This window comes from Acartia tonsa, chromosome 14, assembly GCF_053477335.1.
Source record: "Acartia tonsa isolate MP-2025a chromosome 14, ASM5347733v1, whole genome shotgun sequence".
Classification (NCBI taxonomy): domain Eukaryota; kingdom Metazoa; phylum Arthropoda; class Copepoda; order Calanoida; family Acartiidae; genus Acartia; species Acartia tonsa.
Window position 1 is genome coordinate 4,888,787 of NC_137273.1, and position 20,907 is coordinate 4,909,693.

Here is a 20,907-nt window from a genome sequence, read left to right on the forward strand (position 1 = left end):
CTATTACTAGCCTCTTCGCGGGGCTCTAACCCTGTGGGCAATCATTAACATATACTAATAACCTATCAAAATATACTTTGAAAATACGACGAAATCCACTTCTTCGTTTTCTTTTCAAGATCCCTTTTTCTTTTCTATCCTTTTTGTATTTAATTTTATAATTAAGAGGAGAAACTGTAACTTTGAGATTAAATTGGACACAAGGGTTTCATATTAAGGTAACTATCTTTTTGTGATTTTACATGTGGAGTGAGGTTGGGATAGCTAGGTTAAACTCCAAATTGACTTAAACTTGAAGAAGCACATCCCAACAACCCATTTAAAAAAAATTCTTTTGATAAGTTAAAAAGATTTTATCTTGTTTTACTGGATAATAACTGGTTATAAAACGGTGCTAGGAATTTAGTTTTTTCTTATTTATTTTAGGGTAAACTAGAACAAGACGTACATTGGATTACTCCGATAGGTAAACCTGTAAATTTGAGTTCACATTTATCATAAAATCTGGACATGTTTCTATAAAAATGTTCTTGACTTATTAAGAGTAAAGACAATGTGCATGTTTTTAAGAATTGGCTTGATAATATTCAGAAAAGCTTTGTATTTATAAGAAATAGTTTCCCTAAAATTTTAACATTTTTACATAAGGACCTATAGATTTTAAGTGTAGAGAACACTTCCAATATTTTTCACCTTTTTTGCAACTTAGTAATTGCATGATTATACTTTAATGCGCCAAATAGCCTCTTCTTTAATAATAATTTTGGTTCAGAACTGGTTTTATTCCAGCAAAATTAATTGGATTCGGAGCCAAACTGAAAATAATATTACAGGTATAAAGCTGCCATGGGTTGGATTGGATATAGATGGATGTAAATATTTAACTGGACATGAAACCTGTGCTAACAGGGTAACATTTTATATAGTAAAACATTCTTAAAGTTGGTTATAAAAAGTGGGTTATGAAAAGGCCTTAAACAGTAAATAAAAATTAATTTCAAACTTTTGTGAAAACCAAACTGACTTTCACTTTTTGCCACTAAAATGAACCAATAATGCATCTGCAAGTCAATATACCAGTTGTATTGATAATCATTTTAGACGTAAACTTAAATTAGATATAAATTCATGTCACATTAAATTTAAACTACATTTTCATGACATATATTAGGACAAAAGATCTGTATTGTTTATGGATAAACTTTTCTACAACCTAATAAACACGGATGAAGACAAACTTGCACAGAAAAGAGCTATGACACAATTTCAGGTGGCTTTTATTTTTTTTTTATTAGCGGGGCTACTCTTCATATAATTCAATTTCTCTGTCAATCTATCAGCACGTCCCTAAAACTATGATAGAAATATTATTTTATTCAATATGTATTGCTTACTTTTTTAGTTTCGGGATTTATACCATTTAATAATCACAAAATCTCCCCTTTTTTTGTTACCACTAAACATCTGCCTCATAATTCACTGCGTCCGTTTGTCTATCTATGATTCCTTTGTGTATTACTGCATATAGATGTTGTCAATTGTCATCTTTGTTCATTAAGTATGTGTATTCAATTTTTTTCTTATACTTTGATTTATTTAGGCATGGTCAAAGAAATCACCTGATATGTTTGGATATCCCATTCTCATAAAGAAATCATTTCCCGCAGGTATAACCTTTAATAAAGTTTCCATTATTTCACATATAATCAGAGATTTTTTATCCTTTTTAATTTTAGGTAATTACAAACTTAGATGGATTCTTTTAGGAAAGATTTTAAATAAATAGATTTTAATAACATCAAGATCAATTTATTATCATAGACATAAAAAATCAAAATTAAATTAGGTCAAAAAAGGCAAGCAAGGACGTAAAAGCTTCATTTTCATAATTTTACATGTGAGAGGTGGGCCGAAATTAGGGTTTTAATGACAAAAAATTACCTGATTGAAGTAAGGACTTTTAATTATTGCTTGAAGCTCCCTTGCAGGCCTTGCAATACAAATAACGATAACTTATCAATTATCATGTGCCTAATCATGTCATGTGTCAAAATGTAAAATATTCAATATTCATTTAAATCTTAATTTAAAACAGACAAAACATCCAATGGAGCGAGGAGAGTTGCTTGCTTCCAATATTTTGTCAGAATAATGTGATTTTATACAAATTTTGTAACATAATTTTAAATAATAAATAGATTTAGTTGATTTTTATAATTATTTTTATTGCATGTTACTTTAATTTAACATCTTTGTGATGATTTTCTTTATTTCTAATTCAAGCAATATTAAAATCAGCTTTATTCCCGCAAAATTGCCGTCCTTTGTCTAAAAGACCCAGTAACCTGAAAATGTAATATTGAATACCATACCTACAATTATTGAAAAATTTATTTTGTTGTTAATATAATAAATAATTTTCATTTTAATCTAAAAAAAACTCTGTATAAGTGTAAAGTCTTAGTGATAATTTAAAAAAATCGAAATAAAATATATTTTTTTTACTGTTGTCAAATGCTTTGTTAAGGGTCAAAGTGTCATTAATTGGTAGAACTTTTCAGTGGCGCCAAATTTAAATTTGACACCCTTGTGTTTTTATTTTAGAGGCAGAAACAGAGTTGCCAAATAAAAATTGTATTTGGTTAGAAATTTTATTTTCGTCTAGTATTTACGTAAAACTTGTACCTCCCCTAAGGAATGGTTTATGTTATTGATAATTATTGATAATTTCCACCCCATCATACAGTTTTAATTAATTTGAATAACCTATCAAAAGTGAAAGTTTAAATCATATTAAATCATTAGGTTATGTTTTCTATGCGTGAAATAGATTCGACAAGCAGGGTTAATAGATTATAATTGCTTGTGCAATGAATATATGAGCTTAAAGGCTAATCGATAATTTGATAATTGATATTTATAATAATTAATAGTCTGAACAAAGTTATTTAAGTGCTTAAATAAAAATTTAAAGAAAAAGAAACGTAGTCTATGTCTTTTATCATTTGAGTATAAAATTGAAAAAAAAAATATTTACGTAACGCCATACGTTCTTACTTAAAAAATCAAAATATGTATTTTAAAGATAAAATAAAAATCTACGAAAACTATTTTTATTTAGAAACGCGGGAACCATGATTTGTACACAATTCAACGCGGCATTATCTCGAAGCTCTGCGCTCACACACACACACATACGAAACGAAACGAATGTACTTATTGCACACACTCACTTACACACAATTGTATTGTTCCTTTTACACTCACACACACACACATACAATTACAAATATGTATGTACAGCTTTTATTATTTTCTCGTATCATTCATGAATGACATTTTCAATACAACACAAAACAAGAGTTTAAATGAATATTCTAGTTACTCAGCCACCCGATAATATGATAATGATGCAGTAATTTTGTTTTTCTGAAGCTAAAGATCTCGGAAACTGTTAATTTAAATGTTAGAAAGATAAAAACTTTTTATGGAAGCTTTATAATTTTCTTGAATGGTTGGTTTTAGGCTATTTTATTGATCTACCTTAGATGCGCGCTTAGGGACTAGCAACTAGTCTATTTGGCAATTTGAATACTTTTCGAAAGTGTGTTCGATGTTTATTATTAAAATCGTATTGCATGACATTTCATATTATCTCAAAGGTCTTTGTGTTAAAGTATTACCTAATATCATTTAATTAATTATTTTTTTTTTTTGTGCTTTAATTTGATAATTTTCAGAGAGTTATTCAAGATTTTTGCTTGAAGTGGATTTTGAGAAAGTTACTTTGGTAAGATAATTCTTTCTTACGCATGTTTAATTTTACTTCCTTTGCTTTATATAAGAGATGAATATTAGTAAATGTCATTCTAATTTCACCTCTTTTCGAGGATGCCCTGTAAATAAATTTGGATTAAAGGCGTATTGACCCAATAACCAGAAAAATTTCTTTAGCTTTTTAAAAACTTACCTACCTAAAACTTAATAAAATGACTACATCTAGGACTTAGTTTTTGAGGGCGCTTTACAAATAGCTAAAGCCATCCCCAAGACTTTCTATTTTAGTTAAGTTTCGTTTTCCAATATTGCTGATAATTTGTTACACTTCGCCTATATGATGTTGTCATCCTTTTGTCAATACAGTTTATTGAAAATTGCTATTAATTCCGAGTAATAAAAAGATATTATAAACTAGTTGTTGTCTTGAAGTTATGTATTAACTCTTTATTTAATATTTCTAGGTAGACTAGCTATGCCACTTGCTCACCTAGTGGATCCATTCAAACAGGTTATTCAAGTTTTTTTACTTAAAATTTCACTAAATATATTTGATATAATTTAAAGTAGTAGGTAAGCTTTTGTTGTCTGTAGCGAAGGATCTTGTTTGATAATAGAATATGGGATTAACACCTACATTTTGGATGTGAAATGTAAAAAATTCTTTTTTGAGGGATATCAATTATCTAGTTTGACCCTAAGAGCTTTTTCAATTCCCAGATGTATTTTAAAAATGAAATTATTTAGGTGAACCTAATTGTAACAGATGAAGGTGATCAAAATGGCGGAGATTCTGGTGGCAGCACAGGAATACAAAATCAACATTTTATTAAGAACTTTTTTGTCCGTCCGTGATAGCTCCATGGAGAAATTTGATTTTTCTCTATTGCTATTAAAGATAGACTGCTGATTTTTATGGTAAAGATACCAACCCTTTACCAAAAAGCGTTCTTGTTACAACTTACTAGGTCCGCATAAAAAAGTATGCGGATTTGATAAATTCTTTAAATTATTGACACTCGTAATATTTGGGGTCATCTCAAAAAACGCCTATCTCAGAAAACGCCTATCTCAAAAAACGCCTATCTCAGAAAACGCCTATCTCAAAAAACGCCTATCTCAGAAAACGCCTATCTCAAAAAACGCCCATCTCAGAAAACGCCTATCTCAAAAAACGCCTTTTTCATAAAATGCCCACTACATTTTTAAAAATAAAGCCTAATTTATTAATAGTATTCAAAAGAATAATACAATACTTGTCATTCATGATCTCTTATTTAAAACACAAATAAATAGTTACCAAATCAACCATTTTATAAACTATTTTCAAAGATGGATTAAATGGTAAACTAAAGAGTAGCTGCTACATTTAGAGATTAGGGGTAGTTTAAATAAATGGGAGAAAATTATTGGAGGGAGAACTCATTGAAGGAAAGAGTTTAATTATTGAAGCTCATTTAAAAGTACATCATTTTTTAATCTGGTAAGAATAAGAAGGAATATAGGGATAAGACATTAAAATAACCTCACCCTATTTTCCCCCCAAAATTCATCATTTATGGAAAGTAGAATCTAAAAAAAATGTTAAATTTGACATTAAACCACATCAAAATATTGTTACCCACCTAAACGTAAAAAATGTTGATATCTTTCCTCTGGAATAGGGGATGGGCACGCGGATTCGGAGGAAAGAACCACAGAAATAGAACTTGGCACTGTTACTCCGTCAGGTAGGATAAAATCTCAAGAATAACATTACCCAGGGATGTAGGGGACATTGGACTTAAAAATATACTTTTTAGGGATGGGAATCCGTCGAATTTTTGGGCCGGATTCGGATTCCGGATTCTGAAGGAATCCGTCAAAAAAAGTGACGGATTCTTGCGGATTCCGGATTCTTATTTTTGGCGGATTCCGGATTCGGATTCCGGATTCTAGCAGTATTTTAAAAGGCCGTCCGTCACAGAGGGATAGCTTTTTTCGTTAATTTATCACTATGTTACTTGGTTGAAGCCTTGATTTGTATAAAGTGTTGACTTCCAGCATAACTAAAACATTTACATCACATTAGTAAATTTAAAAATTTAAGTGCTACGTATGTCCTAAAAATGTGCTTGGTATTTTCTAACCTATTTAAATTAAATTTAGCCTACCAATTTAGAATCCGGAATCCGCTATAAAAAACGGATTCCGGATTCGGATTCCAAAATTGGCCGAAAATTGGGCGGATTCCGGATTCGGATTCCGGATCCGGATTCCCATCACTAATACTTTTACTTTAAGTTTTACTAACTCAATCTCTCATGCTCTCATGAGATAGCGGGTCAAGTCATAAAATTATGTGCTTGAACTTTGTTCTTGAGCTGGCCCTAGTAGCTACTTAAAAGTGTCTCGACCTACTCTAGACTATAACATCTTAGGTCCAAACTCTAAAAAAAACTATGAACAATGAATAAATGAAACATTGAAATATTTTTTTTTAAGGATGTGATCGAGCCAACACAAAAGATTTTGAACTTCTCCGAGTCCTTGGACAGGAAACAGATTAAACATTATATGATTCTCCTCCTAAACTAAGTTTATATGGGGGAGATTTTATAGCACATTGTCATAATCTTCTATTGTGTGAAAGGAATTTTAAATAATGATCGTTTCTTTTGCTACTTTCATGGTCTTTATGACTATTGTGATAGGTTTAAGACTAGCTAAGGGTTATTTGGGTTAAAGATTACTTTTAGATTCAAAACTATGAAAAAATTTGCAATAATTGCCTCCAAAAGCCACCTGGATGCTTCCAGGATCTACAAAATTCTTATCTGCTCTTTTTGCTCATATTATTTAATCAGTTTGTTTCCTAGGGATCTTTTGGGAAGGTTTTTCTTGTCCGCAAAGTACGGGGCTACGATGTTGGTACTTTGTATGCTATGAAAGTTTTAAAGAAAGCTACTCTTAAGGTATGTTATGTAATACATTAGTTTTTAAAAGCCATCAAAGAGGTAAATTTGTCCTCAATATAATATATCACCTAGGTAATTTTATTAGGTTTAAGGATTTTTTAACCCATTATCTTTAATGTCTCCCCTTCATGCCCACTCCACCTTTATTATAACTTGAATGATGTCTAGGTATGCAAATATCAATACATTTGGTTCATATTTTCAAATTGAGTTTAGCTTTGATAAATCTCATTGTGCGGTAACTTTCTTTATGATATTTAATTTTTATTCTTTCTGTATCCTTGGCCTTGTGTAATTTTTTAGTAGTGTACCTAGCTACTTTATACTTGATTGATTGATTGATTAGCCATAGTTTCTTAGGGTTTGGGCCTAAGTAGTCATGGAGTAGGCTGAGACACTTTTGTATAGCCACTAGGGCTATCAAGCTCCACGTTCAAGCACATTATGACTTGACCCGCTGTCTCATGAGAGCTACTCATTATTACCTAACCCTCGCCGAGTATGGCAGGTGTCCGAAATTAAGTCACCGTAATGAATGACGCTTTCCGCAGAGGAGCTTGGGATAAGGGTAGTACTGATATTATGTACTTGACTTGTATTGACTCAATAATCCCCCTCTAACACAACCAGGGGAATTTGCTTGATCATTATTGCGAATGAGAAATTCAAGTCAACACATGGAGAATTGAACTCGAACTCTCACCACCGTAGCTCAGTGTGTTACCACTGAGCCACGGTGCCCTTGCTACTACTTTATACTTCACTTGTCTGGTTGTCCGTCAGTCCGTATCACTAAGCTAAGGGGGAAATGCGATTTTCTCAGCTGCTATTTTTGGTGAACATTCAATGACAATGAGCATTGAGCATCTTCTATTATGATGTTTACTTTGTACGTCGTAGCTCTGTCAATCAAGCTATAAAATATAAATGTTGAAAAATTTTAAATATGTGTGAAAGCTTTTGTGACTTTTTCTCGAGAAATCTATTCTTTATTTCAACTAATGCTCTTTAATTCTTACTAGCGGCTACGCCCCTAGAGGCCTCTAGGGGCACTTGAGGAAAGTTTAATCCCAAGACTTATTTTTTAGACTTATATAAGAGAAAAAAAATTGGGGGGGGGGGTAATTTTTTTTAGGAGCGATTTCTCTTAGTAGGGTGGTGGTACCCTCCCCCAAAATAGTTATAAACCTTCCCGGGACCTATGAGAAGCTACCCTGTTAAGGAGAACCCGATCGGTTCAGCGGTTAGCAAGATCCTTCGCTACAGACAAAAAAAAGCTTACTACTTTATATAATAGGATAATCAATATTACCATTCATGTTTTTATTGTTCTTCACTTCCATTGGATTTTGTCCTCCTTGATCTCTAGGTAATTTTGCTGGGGTGTAAGAAATCTGAATCTCCTGATTAATGTTGTTTAGAAATAATTGTAAGATTAAACATCAAATATCCTGGATTTACTATGTGTGTGTGTGTGTGTGTGTGTTTATAAATTCCCCTCTATTTTCATAATATTGAGGGGGGGGGGGGGGGTTAATGCAACCATCTCGTAATCAATGATTAAATGGCACTTAGAATTCGAATTTCGATCTAAAATTTTGCATGAATAATCCTTTGTAGGTCTATTTTCCCTAAATCGCACAAAAAGTTGGAAGTAACGGCTACTAGCGGCTCAGCCGTTTTGCGTTTTTTTTAGATATCTTAAGAGCAAATTAGTCAAGAAACCTATCTCCACATAATACTTTATGTCGCTCAAAAACCTTATCAAACGGTTCTAGCCGGTAGCTGTTGGTACTAGAAATTTAAAAAATAGTTATTGCTATCATTTAACATGAGTTAAACCAAAAATATGTTTTAAAAAGTTGATTCCTACGTAATTAATGATGAATTTGCCCTGAAAATAGGCAAAACGGCTAAATGGCTGAGCCGCCAGCCATTACTTTTCCGGGATGGTTGCATTAAAAGACCCCCCCCCCTTTTTCTTTAAATAAGGGGAAACAACGGAAAAAGAACTTGATATTATATAGAAATATATGTACCTATCATTTAATATAAATAAGGTAGTTAACAGCTAAATTAAAGCAGATTTAAATGAGAAAATTCTTGTAAACTATAGAAATCCTTTATTATAGTTGTAATTCCATTGTGCCGCAAATATAAAATATGCTTGGGATATGACAACATCTACCTATAAGTAACAAAACTTTTAAATTAAATAGAAAGAAAAGCCACACCAGAGCCAGTTTAAGCACATTATGACGACACTGTCTTATGGAAGCACTACTTTATTATCTCACCCTTGAACTATAAATAGTTTTATACTATTATCGTATCTTCTGGAAGCTAGATTTACTATTAGCTTATTAAAAGATAATCTTTCAATATCAAAATTAGAATTTTATAGAAGTATTTTTCTTTGATGATTAATTATAATAATATAGAATAACAAGCAAGATAAATACAAGTATTAGCGTGGCGACTCAAACATTTGAAAAGTCCGTTTGTCTGAAATATTTTAGGAAAAATGATTCTCTAAGCTAAAATGTAAGATACATTATTTTTTTTGTGAATATTCCGATGCTAGGTACCAAGTTGTAAGGGGGGAGGCGGATGTGCCACTTTTTGAAACCAAAACCAAAAGTCAACAAAGGAACTCATCTAAAAAAAGAGTTACAGGTCTGAGATTTTGCATGGCAGTTGCTTTATAGGGGTACAATATGGAACTGTGAAGAAACGGCGGCGCAACCGCCGAAAACCGGCGTTTCCCGCCGAATTTTTATTTGCCTTTTCTCGGAAGTTTTCGGCGGTTGCGCCGCCGTTTCTTTACAGTTCCATATTGTACCCCTATTAAGCAACTGCCATGCAAAATCTCAGACCTGTAACTCTTCTTTTAGTTGAGTTCCTATGACTTTTAGTTTTGGTTTCAAAAAGTGGCACATCCGCCTCCCCCCTTTAATAAGATATAAATTTTTAAAAATTAAATATATTAAATTATGATTGTTTTTACTTACCTATTGATGTTCTCATCATGGTTTGTCATTTTATTTTATTTTTACATTAGTTAATTTCACGTGGTATTTCTCCCTATTTAAAATTATCTCCTTTTTACGTGGTGAGAAAGGCAGACAGACTTATAACATTGACGAGACTTACAGAAAAGAATTGCTTCTGTAGAATCCATTTTTAATCCGAATCAAAGTAAGCATCATATTAGAAAGAATATTAATGCTACGTAATAGTAACTACATCATTTTTAAGGGGGGGGGAAGTTTTGCCACTTTCACGTAATCCGTGATTATTAGGCTAGGTATTGATGTGAGACTATAGGTTATTTGGGATAAAAGTTTACTTTTGGGTAGTACTTCACGTATATTTAATCATTTTTTGGATAGGTCTCCAGGTTCAGGTGCTGCAGGCTGGAAGGTGGTTTCTGGACAGGTAAAAAAAAATTAAAATTTTTGTTTAAAGAGTTAGAGATCAAATTATTAAACAAAATATGCATCTAAGTGGATATTATTGAAATATCAGAAGAAAAAATTAAAATTGGCCTCCAGGTTCAAGCGCTGCAGGCCTCCAGGTCCACTCTGGACAGGTAAAAAAACAAGTTTTTTATTTGAAGAGTTAGAGGTCAACTTATAAATCAGAATATGCATAATTTTTATATTATTGACATATTTGAAGAAAAAATTAAAATTGGCCTCCAGGTTTAGGTGCTGCAGGCCTCCAGGTCCACTCTGGACAGGTAAAAAAACAAGTTTTTTTATTTGAAGAGTTAGAGGTCAACTTATTAAACAGAATATGCATATTTTTTGATATTATTGACATATTTGAAGAAAAAAATAAAATCGGCCTCCAGGTTTAGGTGCTGTAGGCCTCCAGGTCCACTCTGGACAGGTAAAAAAAACAAGTTTTTTATTTGAAGAGTTAGAGGTCAACTTATAAAACAGAATATGCATCTTTTTTGATATTATTGACATATAAGAAGAAAAAATTAAAATCGACCTCCAGGTTCAGGTGCTGCAGGCCTCCAGGTCCACTCTGGACAGGTAAAAAATCAAATTTTTAGTTTGAAGAGTTAGAGGTCAACTTATAAAACAGAATATTCATATTTTTTTGTATTATGGACATATTTGAAGAAAACATTAAAATCGGCCTCCAGGTTCAGGTGCTGCTGGCCTCCAGGTCCACTCTGGACAGGTAAAAAAATAAATTTTTTTATTTAAAGAAATAGAGGTCAACTTATAAAACAGAATATGCATCTTTTTTTGTATTATTGACATTTTTGAAGAAAAAATTAAAATCGGCCTCCAGGTTCAGGTGCTGCAGGCCTCCAGGTCAACTCAGGACGGGTAAAAAAAATAAAAAAAATTATTTGAAGAGTTAGAGGTCAACTTATAAAACAGAATATGCATTTTTTGTTATTATTGACATATTTGAAGAAAAAATTAAAATTGGCCTCCAGGTTCACGTGCTGCAGGCCTCCAGGTGCACTCTGGGCAGGTAAAACAATCAAATTTTTTATTGGAAGAGTTAGAGGTCAGTTTTTAAAACAACATTAGCATATTTTTAGATGTTACATTTATATTTGAAGAAAAAAAATAAAATTGGCGTCCAGGTTCAGGTGCTGCAGGCTTCCAGGTGAACTTTAGAGACTATTTTCAGGTATATTTCCTATTTATTAGATTTCCCTCTACTTTTTTTTCTATTCTATATTTATTTAAACCTGGTAGTTATCATATTCATTGAAACTTTTTGATGGATCCCAGTGACCGCTGTTGGCCATTGGCCAAGTAAATATCCAGGTAATTTTTGAATTTAGAGTAAAGGTATGTATTAAAAAAATGGTTAAAATAAGATAATATAGTAAAATTAATCATTTAAGGCTTCAAAATGTGTGTCCAGACAGGCTCCAGGTCCTTTAATTTCACTATATTATTATATTTTAAGTTTTAAACTTATTCTATTTCGAAATCTTTCTTCTAAATTCCAAAATAACCATTTGAGATATTCACCTGGCCGGCAACAACCAGCGTTCACCAGGAGCCAGGTAAAAGTGTCACTGTCCATATAAAAAAGTAAAAATGTATGATACCTACCTACCATGTTTTAAACAGGAAAAAAAGCAAAAATACCTGAAAATGAAAGCTTGCAGCACCTAAACTTGAAGGCCGATTTTAATTTTATCTTCAAGTATATTTATAATATCCAAAACAATGCATATTTTGTTTTTAAGTTGACCTGTAACTTTCCAGATAAAAAGACTTAATTTATACCTGTCCAGAGTGGACCTGGAGGCCTGAAGGATCTGAACATGGAGTCCAATTTTAATTTTTTCTTCAAATATGTCAATAATATAAAAAAAAGAAGCATATTCTGTTTTATAAGTTGACCTCTAACTCTTCAAATCAATTTTTTTTTATATTTTACCTTTCAAGAGTAGACCTAGAGGCCTACAGCACCTGAACCTTTAGGCCGATTATAATTTTTTCTTCAAATATGTCAAAAACATCAAAAAAGATGCATATTCTGTTTTTTAAGTTTTCCTCTAACTCTTTAAATAAAAAATTTTATTTTTTACATGTCCAGAGTGGACCTAGAGGTCTGCAGCACCTGAACCTGGAGACCGATTTTAATTTTTTCTTCAAATATGTCAAAAACATCAAAAAAGATGCATATTCTGTTTTGTAAGTTGTCCTCTAACTCTTCAAATAAAAAATTTGATTTTTTACCTGTCCAGAGTGGACCTGGAGGCCTGCAGCACCTGAACCTGGGGGCTGATTTAAATTTTTTCTTCAAAAATGTCAATAATACAAAAAAAGATGCATATTCTGTTTTATAAGTTGACCTCTAACTCTTTAAATAAAAAAAATTATTTTTTTACCTGTCCAGAGTGGACCTGGAGGCCAGCAGCACCTGAACCTGGAGGCCGATTTTAATGTTTTCTTCAAATATGTCAATAATATCAAAAAATATGCATATTCTGTTTTATAAGTTGACCTCTAACTCTTCAAATAAAAAACTTGTTTTTTTTACCAGTCCAGAGTGGACCTGGAGGCCTGCAGCACTTGAACCTGGAGGCCGATTTTAATTTTTTCTTCAAAAATGTCAATAATATAAAAAAATATGCATATTCTGTTTTATAAGTTGACCTCTAACTCTTCAAATAAAAAATTTGATTTTTACCTGTCCAGAGTTGACCTGGAGGCCTGCAGCACCTGAACCTGGAGGCCGATTTTAATTTTTTCTTCTTATATGTCAATAATATCCATAAAGATGCATATTTTGTTTAATAATTTGATCTCTAACTCTTCAAACAAAAATTTTAAATTTTTTTTACCTGTCCAGAAACCACCTTCCAGCCTGCAGCACCTGAACCTGGAGACATATCCAAAAAATGATTAAATATACGTGAAGTACTACCCAAAAGTAAACTTTTATCCCAAATAACCTATAGTCTCACATCAATACCTAGCCTAATAATCACGGATTACGCGAAAGTGGCAAAACTTCCCCCCCCTAGAACATTGCATCTTTGTTATCATGTTTAATTTTAGTTTTTATCTTATTATTGCTTTTAAAATGTCCATCTTATGAGTTGGCTTATTTTTTTGTTTGTGTTAAAATAACAGACCTTACTACTTTTTATACGTAATAGGATATTCCTATCTTTAGGTTAGAGATCGTGTGAGGACAAAATTGGAGCGAAACATATTGGCTGAGGTCAGCCATCCATTCATAGTAAAGCTACAATATGCATTTCAAACTGAAGGTAAACATTATCTATTTAGTAGCGACGCTACTCTATTATTCACGTAGTTTGTCCGTCCGTTAAGGCAGAGGGAAAATCAAAATGTGATTTTATCGGTTGGTAGCTTTTTAGGATAAACTACTGATTTTATTATGTGAAGATAAGTCTTACGTTTTAAAGAGCATTCAGTAAACTTACTTGGTCAGTCTGTCTGTCGGTCATGCATCAAAGGACATTTGTTTATTTTAAAAGTTTTTGTGATTTTTATTTTATTTTTGCTACCTCTAAATATCAATCTTTATGCATAATGATTTTTTCTCTCGTTTGTCCAACCATGATTTTGTGATTTGTATGTCTTGTCCGTCCGTGCGTCTGTCTAAGTAACTTAGCAAAAAAAACTCTAACCTTGGCTATAATATGGTGAGAAGAATGGTTATCTTTACACAAAAGAACAGTAATCTTTTTTTTAATTTCGATAAGCAACAGTTTTTTTTGAAAATTATTCTGTTTTAAATATGTATTTTTTTAGGGAAACTTTATTTAATTCTTGATTTCCAAAGAGGAGGAGATCTTTTTACCAGGTAATTGCTTTCAAACTTTTATGGCGGTTTCCCTAATATCGCATTTGGACCACATACAGGGGTGTATATTCTGCATAATTGACCCTTTTAAAGGGGTGGGGGGGGGGGGAATAATAGGTATGTGGTTGGGGGGCAATAAATCCATTTCCCCCCCCCCTTCTTATTGAAAAAAAACTAAACAAATTTGTGAGATGGGGGATAAAATTAATATATAGGTAGTACATTAAATATTTTTCTATTTAAATATTTTTAGATAATGTGAAATTCGATTTATCATTGGGGCATGAACTCAAAATATCTTCTCCGAAACGCGGTTCGTCATCACAGAGCTACCACCTTCCATCTTTCACTTTTAATCAAATTGTATCAGTATAAATTTTCTTTCAGATTAGCCAAAGAAGTAATGTTCACAGAAGAGGATGTAAAATTCTACTTAGCAGAGTTGGCTCTTGCTCTACATCACCTACATTCATTAGGCATCATTTACAGGTCAGTTTGCAGCTAGTTTTTGATAATTTAACCTGGGGTGTATATTTTCCAATTGAGTTTAATTCCCCTTTTCCACTTCTCTCTATTTCTTATTCCAATTTATTAAAAAACAAGGATGACAACATCCATAAAAGCGAAGCACTGAAACGTTAGGCATACGGACATAAACACTTGTATAGTGTCTAAACTGAATTATCAGAATATAAAAGTATAAGAGTCGAAGCAAAATTGTAAGTAAATTTGTTGAAAAACTTCTTGATACAGGATAATGTTTATTGATTTTATGGACATACTTTATTATATTTTTAGGATTTGATTATAGAGTTGCTTTGCTTAAAATATTGTTCTTTGTTGTCCCAGGAATCAATATACCAAAAATCAGATCAAACGGATAATTAGATCACATAAAAAATTTGTTGTTAAAAAATTAGAAAAATCAACATGTTTAAAATGGACGTACGGACATTCTGGTAATGATTATAGAGTTGCTACGCTTTCTAAATCGTACCTAACTACTACAGGAATCATCATGCAAAGTTTGAAATCGATAGGACAATTCTAACATGCCTAAGTTAACGAATAAAAGCTATCTATCTCGGACGGACGGACGGACGGACCGACCCTAATTATAGAAAAGCTTCGCTTTTAAAAATACGGGATTTTTCCTTTTTTGAATTCTCCTCTTTTCTCTTCCTGTGGTTTAAGGGAATTTTTCAAAAATATACGCCTCTGCAATTAACAACAAAGTAAAGAATTTGGTAAATAAAGAAAGTTTAGATCCGCCATCACCCAATTAGACCAATAGGAACACTGTGTAAAACGAACAGGCGCAACTCATTACAATGCACAGTTAAAAATTACAAACAAAAATCATGTATCCTAAGGGTTATTTTACTTAACTTAATATCCAAAGCGGATGATGCTCTGGCTTCTCTAGATTATCATTCGAATCTAATGAGAATCCCGCCCCAGTGAAAGAAATTTGTTCTTAGTTAAGGTAAGGCTGGAGAATTTACGCCCCTGCGTCCGTGCATAAAAAGTGACAGTAGGCTTTTTTTATATTATATTAAATAACTAGGTACTTAATGTTATCAACAGAGATGGAAAAAAAACAGGTTTTTTTTAAAAGAACAAACCAGTTTGTTTTTTTTGGTTTAAACCAGGTTTTTTTTGTTTTTTTTTATTAAAAACCAGGTTTTTTTTAATAATATCCAAATTATAGGCCTGCCCCACCCCCTCTTTTTTACCCCCTCCCCCTTTTTCTCACCCCCGAAACGGGGGGGTGCCCAAATCTGCCCAAAAGGACCCAAAAAGGGCAGCCCAAAACCGCCCGCCCGATTTGAAAACCCTGACTGACAGTTATTTACTGTATTATTTACGTTATGAAAAGATATAACTGGAAAAATAGGCCTTCGTATAAATATTTTTGAAAAAAAACATTTAAACCATCCCACCTTGGTTTTTTTAAGCTTTTTTTTTTGGTTTAAACCACGTGGTTTTTTTTATGACATCTCTAGTTATCAATGTCTTTACTTTTGCAGGGACCTGAAACCAGAGAATATTTTATTAGATGCAGATGGGCACATTGCCGTCACAGATTTCGGGCTTTGTAAGGTAATATTTTTTCCCATAATGGCTCCACAAACCGGTTTCTCTGCGTGCACTGTGGGGCAAATAGATAAGAATGATTTGATAATTTAGTCATATCATTATCTAGGCAAGTGTTCTATATTTCGTCTGAAAAATACCTTGACAGAACTCTTCTATAATATTAGCGGCTGCGTTCTTAGTATCTACGGTTTTTCTCTTTTTAAAGAGTTGGGATGTTGGGTCTGAACACTAGCCTAAAACCATCCCAAGACTTAAATTTTTTAAAAACTAGCCTATGTGGAGTCGTGGACCTTCCCCAAAATTGAGAAATCAATCTGTCTATTATTTTCTGAAATCCTAATTTTCAGACAAAAAAAAAGATGCATAAAATAAGAGTTTCTGATATTTTGATTTATTTAGGTACCTACCTTTCCCAATTCACAATTGACTGAATTACTTTTTAGGAGGGATTTGAAAAGAAGGCGTACAGTTTTTGTGGCACTGTTGAGTATATGGCTCCAGAGGTTGTTAATCGCAAGGTTCGTACTTTCAAGTATTAAGTAACATCCATCAGACAACCAACACTTTCATTGCTTGACCCTTGTCTGGAATTCCTAACTATGCAGTGTAATGAGGTTTCCCTGTTAATGTTCCTTCCGAGGCATTCCCCCAGCCTTACTTTTAATTAGTGATGCAATCCGTCGAATTTTTGGGCCGGATTCGGATTCCGGATTCCGTCAAAAAAAGTGGCGGATTTCTGCGGATTCCGGATTCTTATTTTTGGCGGATTCAGGATTCGGATTCCGGATTCTAGCAATATTTTAAAATAATGATGAAAATCTTTGCCTTCAAAGAGGAGTTGAAAGAAAAAACTCAAGACGCTAATTTTAGCCTACCAAATAAGAATCCGAAATCCGCTATTAAAAATCAGATTCCGGATTCGGATTCCAAAATTGGCCAAAAATTGGGCGGATTCCGGATACGGATTGCCAACCCTATTTTTAATACCATTCATCTGACATTAAGTAATAAGCAGTTTTAGTAAGATACGGTGTGGTCCACACTCAAATAGTATAAGGTTTCCCTAAAAAGTACAACTTAATTAGTTCAGTAGTTGAAATCTTAGGCTTCATACAAAGAGAACCTTGCTACTTTTCCAATATTGAAGATTTATTTCTATGGAATATGAAAGAAGATTATGATATATAATTTACAAACTAAACTTTAACATTTAAACCTTAAAGACACTGAAAACGAAAATCTACTTTTCAATAGGACCAGCTGTTTTTGAGATATTGATTTATATTAATCCTAGGGCCATGATGTTGCGGCAGACTGGTGGAGCTATGGTGTGCTAATGTTTGAAATGTTAACAGGGAAGCTACCATTCTCTGGGGAGGACCGTAAGGATACCATGAATCAAATACTCAAGGTAAATAATAATAATGTTGACAGGGAAGCTACCATTCTCTGGGGAGGACCGTAAGGATACAAAGAATCAAATACTCAAGGTAAATACTAATACCTCTTACAAAAAGGTTTCTGTACATAACTTACTTGGCCCGTAAGTCCGTCGGACACGTATCAAAATAATCTATAGGTATTTATCAATGTTTATCTTTATTTTTGTTATGACTTGCTTCGTATGGATGTTCTCATCCTTATTTAATGTTTTATTATAGACTAGCGTCTAGAATCTCTAGGGGGCATTGTATTCAAAGGGGATAAGAAGGGGGCAAAGAAATAACTTTAAACCACCCAAAGGCGTAAATCTAGAAATAAAATAGCCCAAAACTAAACTGAGATCTTTTTGAAGCTTCCCTTTAAAGGAGAACACAATGAGTTCAGTAGGTATTGAAATCTTAAGCTTCAAACATAGAAAACCTTACTCTTTTAGGGTATAGTCCCTTTCGTAGCAACGCCCCTTAAAGGAAGATTATTCGTATTTTTAGTTTTTACAGTAACTTTTCTCTTATTTCTAGCCCCTGCAGGGGACTCTAACCCTGCGGGGCAATTATCTAACCCAATATAACCTAACCTAACCTAAAATAAACTATTAAAAGCGATTTAAAAATACGACGAATCGCCCCTTAAGGGGCGTTGCCACGAAAGGGACTATATCCCTACTTTATATTCTATTTCAGGCTCGACTACAAATGCCAGCTTTCCTGTCTCCCGAAGCCCAATCTCTACTCAGGGTTCTTTTCAAACGTAACCCTGCTAACAGGAATGTCCAGTGACATTAACATCCAGGGAGGAGGGAGGGGACACAAGGCTCTATATTTCAATACTAGAGTCCTCAAAGTTTTATAATAATGTTTTCATATTCATTGGCTCAACAACTTTTAAAGACTTTTCTCGTATTTATTTAAATCCGGTGGATAAGAACCGGTTCTCATCCATACGAAAAAACTATGCCTAGCATCGTATTATATCCAGCTTTCTACGAATATAAAAATGTACAATCGTGAGATTAAAATCAGTATTTTTAGCCCGTGCCTTCGGCACCTCGGGTCTAAAAAAACTTGTTTTAATCTTATAATTGTACATTTTATATCCGCAGAAAGCTGTTTATAATACGATGCGAGAAATAACTATTATTGAATTTTTATCGGTAATTATATTAAGTGTCCAAACGTTTCAATCACTAATTTTAATCTACGGAATTGGTAATATTGTGTTTAATCATTGGGGATGTTTTATCGGCCATGGTCTTATCCCTTTAGATCCATGATTATATTCATGGATAGGTTACAGCTAACTTAGACAATATCTTCACCCCATTTTTATATTAAACCCTTTAATGCAATAGTTTGGTTTCTAGCTAAATAAAATAAATTACATGTCTATATTTCTTGTTACATCTAGAGAAGATTTACAATGAATTTTAATGTTTACTTACCGTCCGGTCTCTCGTTCAAATATTTCAAAGGGAGATGCAAAATAAAGATATTGGTGGTAAAGTAAAAACACTGATATTAGTTAAACTTTACTTCGGGTACCATTGTAATTTATAGTCCATTGTCCATCCCTGCCTGTTATAATGACACTGCGCTGTGCCCAGGCTGTGTTCTGGTCCTAACGGGATTGAAGATCTGAAATGCCATCCGTTTTTTGGCAACATAGACTGGGACAAACTGTTGAATAAACTCGTACCTCCACCTTTCCAACCAACTATAGTCCAGGTAAAATTAAATTTACCTAACTAGTATAAGAAATGGTTTTTATTTAGACTCACTTTTACTAAATATATCTGCTTAATAGTCTTCTAACAATCCTATTATATAAAGAATCAAGCTTTTTTGTTTGTAGCGAAGGATCTCGCTAACCGCTGAACCGATATGGTTCTCCTTTACAGTGAAGCTTCTTATATATATCTAGATGGTTTTATGCTATTTTATTTTATTTTTTATTACTTAATATACTTAGATACCTTAGGTAGTTTTTTTTTTACATATTAATATTATTTTAGGATGACGCATTTTATTTTGACTCTGAATTCACTTCCCGCACACCGCACGACTCTCCGGCCATTCCCGCCAGCGCCGCCACTCACGAGCTGTTCCGCGGCTTCAGCTATGTAGCGCCACTGCTCTACGAGACCGGTGGAGCCGGCGGCGGCAACGGCAATATTATTGGCGGCACGCCGCCGGTAGTTCAAGCGGCCAAATCTGGTAACACACTGACGGCTAATGCAAGGAACATATTTTAATTTTATTCACAATGTTTTTTCTTTGTGTTGGATCTATTCTAATTTTAATTTCATCTAAAAAAAATAAAAAAATTAGTTTTTGCAAATTAGGTGATTTTTTTGAACACTTTAAAGTTAATATCCCATAGTATATATTATCCGGTATTACAACAAAAGGGGTAGTTTCACGAAATGCATTTGAACTTAATTTAGTGAACCGCATATTTTTTCCTAGTTATTGGGTTAAACTACATTTATATGGCATAATATTTGAAAGAATTTCAATTTTCTACCACGTAGTTTTTAAAATATCAAGACTTAAAAATCGTCTTTTTAAATTCCATATATCACGAAAAGACGATTTTCAAGTCTTGATATTTTAAAAACTACGTGGTAGAAAATATTTACAAGCAAAAAATATGCGGTTCCTTATATTAAGTTAAAGTTTACATGCATTTCGTGAAACTACCCCTTTGTAAGTACAATTTAAACAAAACTTTTTTTTGTGATCTTTGCTCTGAAACAGTTTTTGTGTCATATGCGCTGCGGCTAGAGTAAATTTTAAAAGATGAAATGTGTGAAATTTTAGTCTTGCCAAATCTCTTGGTATCAACACTTCTGCTTCAAGAATTTCTCCTCAGGTAATAAAATATTAAATTATTGATTTATAGTTTGGACACTTATGTTTTTATTTAACTACCTACCCACCAATTATGATTTAACTAAATTACACAAAGTATTTAAAATAACCGATGAGAGATCGTGTTTATAAAACTTTGGATGGCAGTGCAATTTGCAGTTCAATGTTCCCTCCCTCCGGCTCCCTGGTTATACCTGTACAGATGCTATGCATCTAAATAGATTACTTCCAAGGATATAGAAAGTCTAGGACCAAAAGGAAAATTGTTTAGGAACAATCCTTCCATTGTTTTTTTTTATTTCAACCAATTATTAAGTTGTTATTACCTAAGCTATTATAAGTTGCATTTCTTAGGATTAAACATGGATAAACTTTAATATTGAACATCTAGGGCAATAAATCCATTATATTTGCATGTTTATTCCTAGCTGTTA

General features: G+C 32.9%; 1 protein-coding gene and 1 long non-coding RNA gene across 16 annotated transcripts in view; both read left to right on the forward strand.

Moving 5' to 3' along the window:
* The first annotated feature begins 434 nt into the window (after window positions 1-434).
* On the forward strand, window positions 435-1,829 carry LOC145306170 (uncharacterized). Its single transcript, XR_013874913.1, has 5 exons — window positions 435-466; window positions 834-910; window positions 1,172-1,270; window positions 1,601-1,667; window positions 1,737-1,829. It is a non-coding gene; the product is annotated as an uncharacterized LOC145306170 (long non-coding RNA).
* A 1,880-nt stretch (window positions 1,830-3,709) lies between these two features.
* Window positions 3,710-20,907, forward strand: part of S6kII (Ribosomal protein S6 kinase II) — a 28,296-nt gene continuing 11,098 nt past the window's right edge. For all 15 annotated transcript variants that reach the window (XM_080148018.1, XM_080148027.1, XM_080148026.1 and 12 more), the window contains exons 1-16: window positions 3,710-3,790; window positions 4,242-4,288; window positions 4,525-4,583; window positions 5,440-5,507; window positions 6,262-6,312; window positions 6,634-6,731; window positions 13,407-13,503; window positions 14,012-14,063; window positions 14,451-14,552; window positions 16,094-16,166; window positions 16,607-16,681; window positions 17,458-17,574; window positions 18,287-18,366; window positions 19,204-19,327; window positions 19,615-19,839; window positions 20,421-20,474. In XM_080148018.1, coding sequence (XP_080004144.1) covers window positions 4,253-4,288; window positions 4,525-4,583; window positions 5,440-5,507; window positions 6,262-6,312; window positions 6,634-6,731; window positions 13,407-13,503; window positions 14,012-14,063; window positions 14,451-14,552; window positions 16,094-16,166; window positions 16,607-16,681; window positions 17,458-17,574; window positions 18,287-18,366; window positions 19,204-19,327; window positions 19,615-19,839; window positions 20,421-20,474 — 1,311 coding nt within the window. In that variant the 5' untranslated portion in view covers window positions 3,710-3,790; window positions 4,242-4,252. The remainder of the gene's footprint in view (window positions 3,791-4,241; window positions 4,289-4,524; window positions 4,584-5,439; window positions 5,508-6,261; window positions 6,313-6,633; window positions 6,732-13,406; window positions 13,504-14,011; window positions 14,064-14,450; window positions 14,553-16,093; window positions 16,167-16,606; window positions 16,682-17,457; window positions 17,575-18,286; window positions 18,367-19,203; window positions 19,328-19,614; window positions 19,840-20,420; window positions 20,475-20,907) is intronic.